General features: G+C 33.9%; 1 protein-coding gene across 1 annotated transcript in view; it reads left to right on the forward strand.

Annotated features, from left to right (window-relative positions):
* DNAH12 (dynein axonemal heavy chain 12) overlaps positions 1–13,887 on the forward strand; it is a gene marked incomplete at both ends in the record, with an annotated part of 66,815 nt that overhangs the window by 44,614 nt on the left and 8,314 nt on the right. Inside the window, 15 exons of the mRNA XM_082004799.1 lie at positions 346–522; positions 1,325–1,456; positions 1,904–1,993; positions 3,541–3,681; positions 3,817–4,058; positions 4,419–4,566; positions 5,411–5,556; positions 6,870–7,084; positions 8,011–8,203; positions 9,056–9,248; positions 10,225–10,397; positions 10,902–11,042; positions 11,999–12,157; positions 12,634–12,778; positions 13,634–13,784. Of these exons, the coding sequence (XP_081860925.1) occupies positions 346–522; positions 1,325–1,456; positions 1,904–1,993; positions 3,541–3,681; positions 3,817–4,058; positions 4,419–4,566; positions 5,411–5,556; positions 6,870–7,084; positions 8,011–8,203; positions 9,056–9,248; positions 10,225–10,397; positions 10,902–11,042; positions 11,999–12,157; positions 12,634–12,778; positions 13,634–13,784 (2,446 nt within the window). The remainder of the gene's footprint in view (positions 1–345; positions 523–1,324; positions 1,457–1,903; positions 1,994–3,540; positions 3,682–3,816; positions 4,059–4,418; positions 4,567–5,410; positions 5,557–6,869; positions 7,085–8,010; positions 8,204–9,055; positions 9,249–10,224; positions 10,398–10,901; positions 11,043–11,998; positions 12,158–12,633; positions 12,779–13,633; positions 13,785–13,887) is intronic.

Here is a 13,887-nt window from a genome sequence, read left to right on the forward strand (position 1 = left end):
AGCCATGAAAACTCACTGTAAAAGCTAGTCCTTTTTTAATTACAGCCTGATGCACAAATGTGAAGAGTTTCTTGTCTCCTGAACTTCAAACGTATTTTAAATAGCTTTTATTGACAGTAATCTGATTTCAGTCAGTTTACCTACTGTTGAAGCTTCATGATGATGTCGCATTATGCTAAGAAACAAATTATTCCCTTAACATATATTGAAAATCTATGAAAATATTGAAATACTTCAATTTTCTCTTTATATTTTACAGTATTCCGTAAGTGCTATACTAGGTAATTTCAGTTTATTTGATCATTCACTGCTCAACAGGAAGCTCACCGGTGTGTTTTTCTTTAGACTATAGAAATAGAATCTGCAGAAGTAGAACAAAAAAGAAAAACTGTAAAAGTAGATGAAGAAGTTGCTTCAGAAAAAGCTGAAGAAGCTCAGACATTGAAAAATGAATGTGAGAGTGACCTGGCAGAGGCAATCCCAGCCCTGGAGGCTGCACTTGATGCTCTTGACACTTTGAAGGTAAGCTGATCTAAACTTCAGCATTTGAAAGAGTTATTTAATATGATGAAATTCTTCCATTTAGTTGGGAAAGAACACACTAAGATGAAAAGAATTTGAAAAGTGTTAAATTGCCTCAGTTTTGGCAAAGGAGAGGACCTGTACAGTCATTGTTCACTATATTTCCTCTTCATGTACTCAGAATACAAGGAGTTGGGGGTGCATTTAAAAAATTGTTTATTTGCAAGAAAGCCCACTCATGGGAAAAGTAACCAAAACCTGAGGTTACCAGCAGTGGGATCAGCTGCATTTCCTCTTTCAGCTAAGTTAATGTTGACTGCCAGTGTGTAACAGCCACAAACAAATGCCATAAGAATTATCCGGATCTTTGGTTTAAAGGTTTTGTCCTTGTCATGACTTACACATGATCTGAAAGCAGTATTGTTGAGAAAGTCCTGCAGGAATTTAATATAGTAGGAGGAAGTTTAGTAGGGGTTATTGCGCATATGAGGTGTCTTAGATGATGCTTATGGAGGTGTATCAAAAATATTCTCACCTGGACTTTTTAAAACATAATTTTAATTCATCATTAGTTTACAGTTACTAGCATTTATTTAATTCTTATTTCCCCTGGATAGGATATGTTGATGGATATTGTTAATTGTCTTGCTAACATTGTATCATCCCTTCTCAAAGTCGTCTGTAATTATGTTCATTGGTAATGGTGTTATAATTTACCCTTTTTTGTGTTAGTTCATTTATCTTAGTGGTGAGAAAGGCATAACATTTGTCATAATTTTTTTTAATGTGGTTTTTATTTTAGCCTTCTGATATATCAATTGTAAAATCAATGAAAAATCCTCCATCTGGTGTCAAACTTGTCATGGCTGCTGTCTGTGTCATGAAAGACATAAAACCTGAAAAAATTGCAGATCCTTCAGGGACTGGAGGCAAGGTAAAATGGCAGACAGTAGTTTCAAATAAAAGTATAATTCATGTTCTTCTCAACAGAGAGCACTTGTTCAATAAACAAGGTCACCCAAGGTCCACTAAAGTAGGCAAGTACTTAAAGCCTCCATCCATTATTTTACTGAAAACTTGCAAAATTCCAAATTATCTAAGTTTTTTAATGTGCAAAGAGAACACATGTAATTTGCTTGACTCGCATATTAATACCAGATAACATGTAACTCTTCCCTGAGACACTGTTCAGTTTTTGTCTTTTAAGTATGGTTTGGGGGAAATGTTTGATCTGATAGACTTTCTCTTTTATTGACATCTCAAGGAGATACAAGGTCATCAATATTAAGTATGCATGAGTTTTAATTAAAAGAAATTTGTCAGGTTTTGTTTGTGTGTGTGTTTTAAATCTTGAAAAGATATTTCCAACTGTATGTTGTAGATTTTGGATTACTGGGCTCCAAGCAAGAAACTACTTGGTGACATGAATTTCTTAAAAGATTTGAAAGAGTATGACAAGGACAATATTCCAGTAAGGCTTCTATTTAATTTTTTCAGTGATTTTTACCATGTAGAAACTTTCTTGCAGGGAAAAAAATAAAATTAGAAAATACTATCTCAGAGGCCCCATTTATCCCAAGTTAGTCAGCTTCTGTTGTGACCAAGGATCTTTACAAGATGATAGGATATCTCTGTAGGATGAGTATGGTCATAGCAAGTGAGTCAAACTTCCTCAGGGTGAGCCTTGTAAGTGGCATTTCAGAAGGTTTTAGAATTCCCTTTCAGAATTTCTAAGGCTTCTATACAGCCCGTCTTCTATTTGAGTGAAATGTCCTTCTGTGCACAAATGCTTCTACCTTGGCAATTTGTAGGTAGTATCTCATCAAAAGATAAAAATAACACATAAAAAATGGTATCAGGGTAAATAATCTGTCCTGTCCATTATCCTGTGTCCAAAAATGGCCATCAGCAGGTGCCTTGGAAGGAGTAGGAGCAGTATATATGATAATTTCTCCAAATATTCTTCCAGCCTCTGGCACTTTAAATGAAGGACTTCCAAAGCTAGGTGTAGTTTCTGTGTGTTTAGTAGCTTTCAGTGAGCGTCTCTCCTGTAATTTCTGTAGTCCTCTTAAGCCCATGTCAGCTCTCCGTATCTACAAGATTTTTTTACAGAGCATTCCAGAAGTCTACTTTAAGTGGAACAAAGAGTTATCTCCTTCTGTTTCTTCTGAACCTGGATCCTTTTAGCCTCTGTTTCGGGTTTTTGGTTGGGCTTTTTTTGTGGAACCAGTGAACACTTGACCCCTGTCCAACTTTTCTATGCTCTTTTTTTTTTTTTCTAGTTTTTCTAAATCAATTACTCAGCATTATAAACTTTTTTTTTCTATTTTTAAATAACTGCCACATTAGTGCTCTTCTTAATGTCTGTTTCTAATTGTATTATTTTGATTGAATGAATGCTGACAAAATCGGTAATATTTTGTTAAGTATACTAGAAGATACACAATAAATGTAGAAATGTGGTAGCTATATAACTTTAAAATATGACCATCTCCCCCAAAGATCTTACAATCTGAGAGTGTGATTCTTGCTGTTTGCCCAGTTCAGTGGAAACGGAATATGCTTTGCCCTTTACAAAACTGGTCCCCACAAGTAGGCACAAGCAATGTAATTCACTTAGATTTTGTCTTATATTAGTAGAAATACTTTTTTATAATGATCCCTGACAGCTATGTCTTGAGAAAAGGTAGCAAATAATGAAATTAGCATGCTTTGCACAAGGGGCAGTGTAAATTAAGGCTTCTATGTGACTGTAATGCTCTTAGCACTTAGGTAGCTGCCACATGGAAGTCATACCAAATGCATTATTATAAAGGATAAGGATAGGATTAGCGTGAAAACAGGAAAAAAACACAAAGCATGATAGGAAAATCAAAATAAAAAATGAGCCGTGGTTTCTACCACAATTAATACTGAGTAGTTCTTTCCTATTTCATTGTGTAGAGAAATGGCAATCAGTCAGTGTAATTTTGAAGTGTCAGCCACAAGACTTTGAGCTATAATGCTTTTATTATCCAGGCAGCTGTGATGCAGAAGATTCGGACTGAGTACTTGACTAATCCTGAGTTTGATCCACAAAAGGTGGCTAAAGCTTCCTCGGCAGCAGAGGGTTTATGCAAATGGATTATGGCAATGGAGGTGTATGACAGGGTTGCAAAGGTGCGTTTTTGATGCTAGTCTCTCAGTGCTATGAAATCTTTCCTTTGCTTGGTATATTCACCCTAAGCATTGTATTAAATAATAAAGTTACACAAACGCTTAAAGCACATTTTTGTATTGGTTGTAATTGAATAGGTGGTTGCACCCAAGAAAGATCGTTTACGAGAGGCACAGCAGTCCTTAGCAGAGACACTGACACTCTTGAATCAGAAGAGAGAAGAACTTGCAGCAGTTGAAAATCATTTGGCTGCTTTGGAACAAACCTTCACTGAGAAAACTGAAGAAAAGGCTCGTTTAGAATTCCAGGTTGATCTGTGTGCTAAAAAAATAGAACGAGCAGAGAAGCTGATTGGAGGCCTTGGTGGAGAGAAATCAAGGTCAGGTTAAAGTTCAAATGTCAGATATAACAGAGATTGTAGAAACAGAATCTGAACTTCAGTTCTCCGAGCCTTTAATGCTGTATCTCTGTCTGAGGGCTGTACTGCTTAAGAGTGTTCGGGCCCTTGAAAGTTTCCTAATTGTTTGTTATGTAAAAAATATGGGCAGCAGCATTGGGAGAATTGTAGAGAAAATCTCCAAACGAGAATAAAATACATAAGCACAGTGTCCTTATTCTCCACCTGAAGTTAACATAAACAACAATTAAAAAGGTTTATTTTTATCATTATTGATATAATTTTTATCATTAATGTGGAGGTTTCAGCAACATTTTTTTCTGTATCTTCTGCTTGTTGAAGATGGAATAATGCTGCAAATGATCTTCAAGACACATACAATAATTTAACAGGAGATGTTCTGGTATCAGCTGGTGTGATAGCATATCTGGGAGCTTTTACTGCTGGATTTCGACAAGAATGTACTAAAGATTGGAGCAAACTCTGCAAGGTTGGAAGGTTATCTTAGATTTAAATAATTGTTTGCTTTTTTTTAGACTACTGCAAAAGACTTCAAAAGTCCCTTGTTTATTTAATATTAGCCTAGTAAAACCCATTAGGATCAGTGGGATACATTCTGCTGATCCAATATTCTGTAAATTTGAACTTCATTAAATCAGTGAATTTACTTTAAAGTAGCATATCAGAAACGAGAGCACATCATTGATTTCGTAAGGCTTGATTATTACTTAAATAAAATCTCATAATTTTCTCTATTTTGCCTTTAAATGAAAGAATTAACTTTAAAATGCCGTTATGTATAATGTAAACAATTTCTATAATACCTTACACTGCCACATATTTATATGTTAATTAAATGGTTGATTATGCTGTTTGCAAAGGGACAGTTCCAACATACTTACGCTAATGTCATAATTCATAAATCAAGTGATTTGAAGTCACTGATGGTGACTGTGACATTAAACAGTAACATTGGATTACTGTATTAATTTAATGAAAGATACAGTCATTAGATGGTTTCCAACTGTGTGTGAGTTTCTTAATGTAATGCTTTGCAATAACTTTATGTAACAAAACTCCCCACATTTAGAATGTACAAAAAAACTGGACAAATCCTACAAAATTTGCAAAAAGAGTAAATGTTCAGTGGGAAAATGTAGTTTGCTATTGAAACTACGATTTTATTTTTCCCAGAATTTTTACTTATACTTGACCTATTTCAAACTCTTAAAAGGTAAAGCACATTGTCACTTTAGATTGAAGTGGCATTTAATAGAAGAAAAGGAACATGGAATAAAGATAAATGGGTTTTTCTTTTCTTTTTTTTTTTTCAGGAGAAAAATATTCCTTGTTCTGAGAATTTCTCTCTGAGTAAGACTCTTGGTGACCCAATAAAAATAAGAGCCTGGAATATTGCTGGTTTGCCAACTGACGTATTTTCTGTAGACAATGGGGTCATTGTTGACAATTCGAGACGTTGGTAGGTGACAAAAAGGTTTAGTTTTCAAATCCAAACAGGTTTTCACTTTTTACAAAAACGCAAACTAAATATTCGGAGACAGTGTAGCTTCTGTAGAGACAATGTAATTGAAGGCAGGAGTGGAATCTTTATGTCTAACTCCTGTGAAATTTAAGAGGTGTAATACTTCAGAGATTTGTGTGTGCAGTTACTTCAAAGCTTTCCTTTCAGGAGATGCAGTGCTTTTGGATAAAGAGCACTTTTTTTTTTTTTTTTAAATATTTTACCTTGTTGTCCTATTACTGGCTGATGAAACATTTGTAAGAATCAGTTTTAGAACTGCACAGAAATCTTCATTCTTTACATGTTTAATGATAGGATTCAGGTTATGTAAATTGCACGGTCCAGATAGCACAGTCCACTTCATTTTCTTGCAGTCATAAGTCTATCAGATGACATTTTAATGTTTTATAGATATTTATTGTGCATGAAACTCACATTTGTATAAAGCATTCTGTTAGGATCTTTAACAACTTCTTTTTTTATTCCAACTGAAATTTTATTTCAAAGATGATATTTATTACATTTTATGAAAACTCGTGATAGCTGTCTGCAAATAATCTGCACTCAGTAGAAATATAAGATTATAAAACTTTCTAGTGATGTTCTTGTGATCTGTGTTCTCTTAAGAATTAGTCTTCGTGATAGATTCAGATTGCATTCAGATGACTGTAATTCCATTTTTAGAATGTTGCTTAGTTCTCTGAGGGTGCAACTAGAGTAGGAGTTTTATATCATTCGTGCCTGATTTATTAAAATACATACATACAGATGACATCAGCAAGTGGAAAGGGGGACAAATCTGTTGAACAAAATTAAAATATTGTCACCTCTCCCTGTCCCACTTACATTTCCAGTCTTATACTAGCTGATATACCAATGTCTCAGATTTAAATTGCAACTAGTTGTTGATTTTTATTATTTTAAGTGAAAAAATATATGAGAAAGAACTAAAAATTTGTAAAAATAAATACATTTTAAATACTGAGAATTCCAGGGGAGAGGCGGAATAGGATTTTACAAGAATTCTGCATTCTGGTGTATTTTATGAAAAATGCTATGAACATTTTTTGCAACTCTTAAAACTATTTTTGGTTTTACTTTCCAAATTATGATAAAACACCTATACATCCATTTTTCACTGATCTCTTAAAATAATAAGATCAAACTTGTATCACTTTTTCATTGACAGCTTGATACAGAAACATTTTAAAATAGTTTAAAATTTTTAAAAACTCCTGCAAGCACTGAGAAAACTGTCTTGTATGTTCTAGGCCATTGATGATTGATCCTCAAGGTCAAGCAAATAAATGGATCAAGAATTTTGAGAAGGAAAACCGCCTGAATGTTATCAAGGTCAGTGACACAGACTATATGAGAACAGTGGAGAACTGCATTCAGTTTGGAACTCCACTTCTGCTAGAAAATGTTGGAGAAGAACTAGACCCATCACTTGAACCTCTGCTACTTAAACAGACTTTTAAACAAGGTACAGCAAAATAAATTTTGAACCCTGAATTAGATTACATTAATGTTCATCTTACAGTCTATGGTACTGTCTGATGTTTTTCTTACTACTCTCTGGTTTACTGCTGCCTGTGGTAAAAGGAGGCCTAAAGTTTTATTTTATTTTTTAATAAATATCATTCATGTATCACATGATAGTGGTTTTATGGGAAAACCTTCACCATGTCACTATAGGAGACTAAAGAAAGACACTTGACTCTGCAAAGGGAACATTGTCAATTAAATGTTTTGCTTGTTCATTTTCATATGTTCTAGTCTAATACTAATGTTTACTAAATTTTGCACAAATCAAGAAAGGCTGTCAAGCATTTTGCTTAAGGCACAATTTTCCTGTGTTTCTGTGAAACTTGCTAAGTAGCTATGAATTTGTTTTTCAACTTTTCTTTCTTTTCCTCCTGGAAAAAGACAGAAAGATGCAGATAAACACAAATACATTTTTCTTCCTTCTTACATAGTTTATCTTTACTGGTTTTCACGCTCATACAAAAAAAAAAAAAGCAAAGGTCACTTTTTTCTTTTTTTTTTTTTTTTTTTTTAGTTTCCTATTTCAGACAGGTAATTCAAGAAAAGAGTATTCTGTAAGAATATCATATTTGAGAATGATTCCACAGCTCTGTTACCATCTCCAGTATTGTATATGCACATTGAAAGTGCAGTAGTAATGGGATTGAATTGACTTCATCTGTTAAGATTAAAATGTGGCCTCACTGAAGTCTGTGAAAATTTTTCAGGGTATCAGATTTATGTGTGTATGTACTTATTTTTACTTTTCAGTAAATTTGTCATTGACAAGAAATTTGCTTTCATTTATTCACAAAGGTGATTTTTTTTTCTTTAAGTTATTGAAGTAGATAATGGTTTTCTTAACATTTCTCATCTTAACTTTAGGAGGCATGGAGTATATCAGGCTTGGTGAGACCGTTATTGAGTATTCCAGTGATTTCAAGTTTTTTATTACCACAAAACTAAGAAATCCACATTATATGCCTGAGCTTGCTACAAAAGTTTCTTTACTGAACTTTATGATAACACCAGAGGGACTTGAAGACCAATTGCTAGGTATTGTCGTGGCAAAAGAGAGGTAAGTCTCTATGGCAAATAGCCATTAAAATATTTTATGGCATAATTCTAAGAAAATGAGATTAATGTATTGTAAAGCAAAATGAATGTTAAATGGTGTAGATGTTGCTCAGTAACAGCTTTAAAAAAAATAAATTGGTTTTCTAGTTTTCATATGTAAAAAGATTGTTAGGGAAACAGATTGTCATGTTTACTGTGGGGTAAGTGTCCACAAGTTAATTAAAATAGCAGATGTAAAATAATTGTTTTTTCATGGCAATTTTCTCCTGAAATATTCCTTGAACGTTAGAAAACTGTGTAAATATTTGAAGTTTAAATCATTATTGTGATTTTTGCAATGTGACTGACCTGCCAGACAAGGATGCAGAATTATGAGAATTTAATTTCATATAAAATAAATGCACAGTATCTCTGAAACTGATTATGGGTCTTTTCTGAAGCCCCACAGAGATCCAGGGAAATAGTGTCTGGGTTGTATGGAAATGTTTATGCAATTGGGCTAAACTCTGTTTGCTAAAAAAGTGTTTCCAGCAGTAAACTTATTCTGCATATCACATGGTGTTTTTTCAGGCAGCGGGGATATAACAAAGGAAAACTAGGATGCGCTGACATTTGCAAAACGCTAAGATGTTAAAGTTTAGACCTTCATTTCCAAATACTAAACGGAAGTTATGCAAAGAAGTCTATACTCAGAATTCTAATTATATGCTGAACAGTAACAACCTATTTAAACTGAAGAGAATATTCAAAAGTATTTATTGTAGGAAGAGGGAGTCATCTCCGTGGGCTTCCTTTACAGTCAGTGGAAGATGAGCATTGACTGGTTTTGTTTTACGTGTTTTTCTTCCATTAGACCAGAATTAGAAGAGGAAAGAAATGCTCTCATCCTCCAGTCTGCAGCCAATAAAAAGCATCTAAAAGAAATTGAGAAGAAAATTTTAGAAACCTTACATTCATCTGAAGGGAATATTCTGGAAGATGAGACTGCTATTGAGGTCTTGGATTCTGCTAAAATAACGGCTAATGAGATCACAAAAAAACAGCAGGTAAAGAATTTGTACGTGTGCTTTTCTTAACAATACACAGATATTAAATGTTAAAATTTGTAGCTAGCAGCAGGGCTGTGACTTAGATGCAAAGCATAAGGAGGAAGTTCTGTGCTTGTGAAATGTGAAGAGAAATAAAATTGGATCTGTTCTAGAATCTTCACTGATAGTTCATTCAGTCTTTAAGACGTTTTAAAGAATGTGTATCTATCTATAAGAACTGAGTGAAAAGTAATAAATTCTGAAGTTAAGATAACATGTTAAGGTAAAGGAAAGAACTCATTTTTTAAAACAAAAATTTTCAGGGGGACTGATAACCTGGGTGACTAATATAGGTACAGAAGTGCAGATTCTTTTGTTATACTTAAGGCATAAAATACCAGCTGAAGTCAATGAGAGCTAAATAACATTGGTAAGAGAATAAAGATTAATTTACTTTTTTCTAAGTTACTATAGACTTAGTAGAAATCAAATATTAGTGTTTTCTTTAAGCTGATGTTGACCTTACTACTATTTGTTAATGACTATCAAGTGTAATCTCAGAATTTGTCTGATGGTCAAATTTTGAAAAATCTTTTTATATTCTAAGTATTGTTTTGTATAAAACTGATTTACAGTAGAATAAGTAGAGCTTAGATACATAACCAGTCTGAAATTAGTCATATTTTTGAACATTGCAGAGACAGAGGGATACTTTTGATGTTAGATGATGCATCGAAACTGTTGTGCCTCCTTTGTCCTTTGTTTTGACTATTGCATCCTGTAGTATAGGTAAACAGATCGGGCAGTACTATGTTAGGGGCAATCATAGTGTAGTCATTGCCTGCTGTGATTGTGCCTTCTGGAACATAAAAGTTGTCTTACTCTGGCATTATAAAGTGCTGTATAGAACTATTTTAATAATGTTATTAAGTAGTAGTATTTTTGTAGAAAGAATATTGAAAGCTTTTCATTATCCACTGCTATTGATATTTAGGTTGCAGAGAAAACGGAACTTAAAATAGCTGAATCTCGAGAAGTCTATCGACCTATTGCAAAGCATTCATCGGTGCTGTTCTTTAGTATTGCAGACTTGGCAAACATTGATCCTATGTACCAGTACTCCCTTAGTTGGTTTGTTAACCTCTTCATCAACTCTATTCATGATAGGTAAATGCAGTCTTTCTGGTCTAAAATAAGGTGTTCTTATTCTCTTATGAAGAATTCTCTCCATTTTGAAACCATTTACCTCTTATCCCTCCCTAAATGCAGACTTGTGAAACAAAATGATTTGTTAATCAAGTAAATGCTCCTTTTAGTTACTCTTTGAGCAAAGCATGAACTGTAAGCAGGTGCTTTATTTAAGTATTTTTAAGACTATGACTTACGGAAAGGGTGAAGTCTGGTTCTGAACTAGGCTCCGTTATGAACACTGAGTTGCCAGCCACCTAACTGTGGCACATTGATTTCAACTCATTATTTTGCTTGGGACTTTTAAAAGAGCTGTAAAACATTGACTGTAATTGTACTTTTGGGTAATGGGCATCCAAGTCCCTTGTGAAGTATGTGGGTCTAATGTAATTCCTCCGCAATCCTAAGTAGATTTAGATTTCTTAACAGATTGCCTAAATTATTCTATTTGAAGTCTGAGTTTCTCACTTCTTTTCTTTTTAGTAACAAATCCAAAATTTTGGAGAAGCGACTTCGATATCTAAATGACCACTTCACATACAATTTGTATTGCAATGTGTGTCGTTCACTGTTTGAAAAGGACAAACTGCTCTTCTCGTTTTTGCTATGTTGTAATCTTCTCATGTAAGCTCATTTTTGTGAAGTCTCTTAATAACAGAAACTAATGATTTTTCTTATCATGGAAAAAGATATTGGTGAGATAGCATGTTCTTGGTAATAATTGGTAATAATGCCTTTGGAGTAAGGTCACGAATGTTTTGGGTTTTCTAATACTGATAATATTTACAAGTGAAGGAGTATGTGAGTGCATGTACCACTACTGCTGGACACAATATGAAAAGAAGGTTCCTATGCTCATCTAAATCAATGGTTTTGTCAATAATACATCTTTCACTCCCTTTAAAGGACATGGATAGTGCTGCATAACATCCTTATGTGAAGAACAATTGATATTATTTAAAAAAATGTTTTAGAAATCTAAGACAGTAATGTGCCATCCCAACAACTTTTAGGCTTTTGTCTTTGTTTTTCATTTTCTCTCTTCTTTCTGTTTTATCCTTTTGGATACATCATGAGATCTCAGTTGCATTCTTCTCCCACCAGCTTTTTAGTTTCGTCTTCCTGTTTTTTGTAATTTTGTGTTAATACAAAATTTGAAAGGAAATACACAAATGTGAAAAGAAGGATAAGTTCAAAATTGCACAGTGATGACCATAATGTGCATATGTACTTAATTACAATGTGTATACATCTGTATATGGACCATTCTTCCTGGGCCAATCTGTAAGGCTACTGTATTCCCAGAACCCATTGTTTTCTATAAAGCCTTTAAAATTCAGGAATAATTGCACTTTTTAAAAACAAATAAGCAGATACATATCATTTACCTGTGGAAACCCTTACTATAGTCTTAATCATTTTTACCATACAGTTTTTTAACTATATAGAACACTGAGATCTGATCTCAACTGTTACTGCAGTAGATGTCTTACTAAATGGCAGTGTAATTAATTTTAAACAACTCTTTATATTATGTAAAGTTGTATCTCAATAACTGATTTTTTTTTTTTTTAATATAGGGCTAAAAATGAAATAGAACATCAAGAGTTTATCTTTTTACTAACTGGGGGTGTGGGTCTCAAGAATAAGTACAGGAATCCAGATCCATCTTGGCTACCAGATAAGAGCTGGGATGAATTCTGTCGTGCAAGTGAAATCCCAACTTTTAAAGGACTGAGGTATAGTAAAGTGTTAATGTGAATTAGCCTTAATTCTTTTTGACCAAAGCATGTGTAACATGCTAAAAGAAATGTTTCCGACACATTTTCCAAACCAGTGCCAGAATGCCAACATGGTAAAACCAGCCCCTGTTGAATTTCCTAGTAATTTTCTTCAGTTAAAGAGTGGAGTTTTCCTGAAATATGAGAGGCAGAAAATTCACCTGGACCTATGAAGGTCCAGCCGGTGCTGGCTGGAGGAACAGGCAGAACTTACTGTCAACTCAGAACCTTTCAAGTGGAGTCTTGCATGTCTGCAACAGTATGGTGGGAAAAGTTTTTTCACTTTTCAACATGGAGGAGCTCAGTTGTAGGATTATTTGCTGATGTAGATGTGGAGTGGCTTGTATGACAATACAATGTAATTGGCTTTTGATAAACATTCAAAAACAGATTCCAGGTATTTTACAGTAATTTTAAGTGCTTTTTTTCTCTAGGAGTCACATCTCTGAAAATATAGGTGAATGGCAAAAAATTTATGACAGCAAAGAGCCACAAAGCTTTCCATTACCAAAACAATTGAATAACACATTAAATGAATTCCAAAAGATTATAATTCTTCGGTGCTTAAGACCAGACAAGGTAAAATGATCAGTTATTAAGTGTTTATAGATTGTTCCATGTCTTGCAGCATAGTTTGCAATGGCTGTTAAAATAACTAATTGGTTCTTCTTCATATTTTATTAAGAAAATAAATGCTATTCTTATTTTTCGGTTGAGCAATGCAAACACCACAAGCATCTGCTGAGATTTTATCTGACATGATTTAATGCATCTTTCAGAGTATACTCATCGTTCTAGTTTTCTTCAAGTGCTTGTTCGTGTTTAGTCTGTTTGCTGGTACACCCAATATACCGGAGAGCAGGATATATTAGCCTGAACAAATACACTGAGTATCTAGTACCACGTGCTTTCATACAAAGGATTTCAAGGCAAAAAGAGATCAAATGTGTCGATTTGAACAGCCACTACAAACTTTTAACACATTCTGCCTTTGGCACACTTAGCAAGTTGTATTGCATGTACTTCAGGAGCAATCAATGTTTGGTTTTACAGTACATATTGCAATTGCTCCTTAGAATTAATTAAAACTAATTACATTAATATTTACTAAGGGCGAATGTGCTGGCCTTCCACATCAGATAAAGCCTGAGTTCAAGTCTTAACATAATTTAATATTGTTTATATGAGGTCTGCTGGTTTTTATTTTCTAAAAACAATATTATTCCTCTTGTAAGGAAAAAAAGGGGGGGCTGTCAACAAGAAGTGAAATGTTTGCTTCTGAAGCATTCTGCAAGACGAGTCTCAAATCCGTGCAAATCAGAGAGGTGTCTGTAGGCTCAGGAATTTAACTAATCTATGGTACATAAAAGATGCTGTCAAATATGCAGGTATGTTTACTTTATGTTAATGGTTTGTGTTTACTTTTTTTACCAGATTGGTCCAGCTATAACAACATTTGTAACTGAGAAACTGGGGAAGAAATTTGTAGAGCCACCACCTTTTGATCTAACAAAAAGTTACTTAGATTCAAATTCTACAACTCCTTTAATATTTGTGCTATCTCCAGGAGCAGATCCCATGTCTAGTAAGTACACAGAAAGAGAAAACAAAAGCATCGTCCAGCTTTTCAGATTAGGGAGCTGAAATTCCCCTTCACAATTAGGATTATTTTGCACTTTATGCAAGTA

The sequence above is a fragment of the Phaethon aethereus genome (assembly GCF_964289735.1).
Source record: "Phaethon aethereus genome assembly, chromosome: 11".
Lineage (NCBI taxonomy): Eukaryota > Metazoa > Chordata > Aves > Phaethontiformes > Phaethontidae > Phaethon > Phaethon aethereus.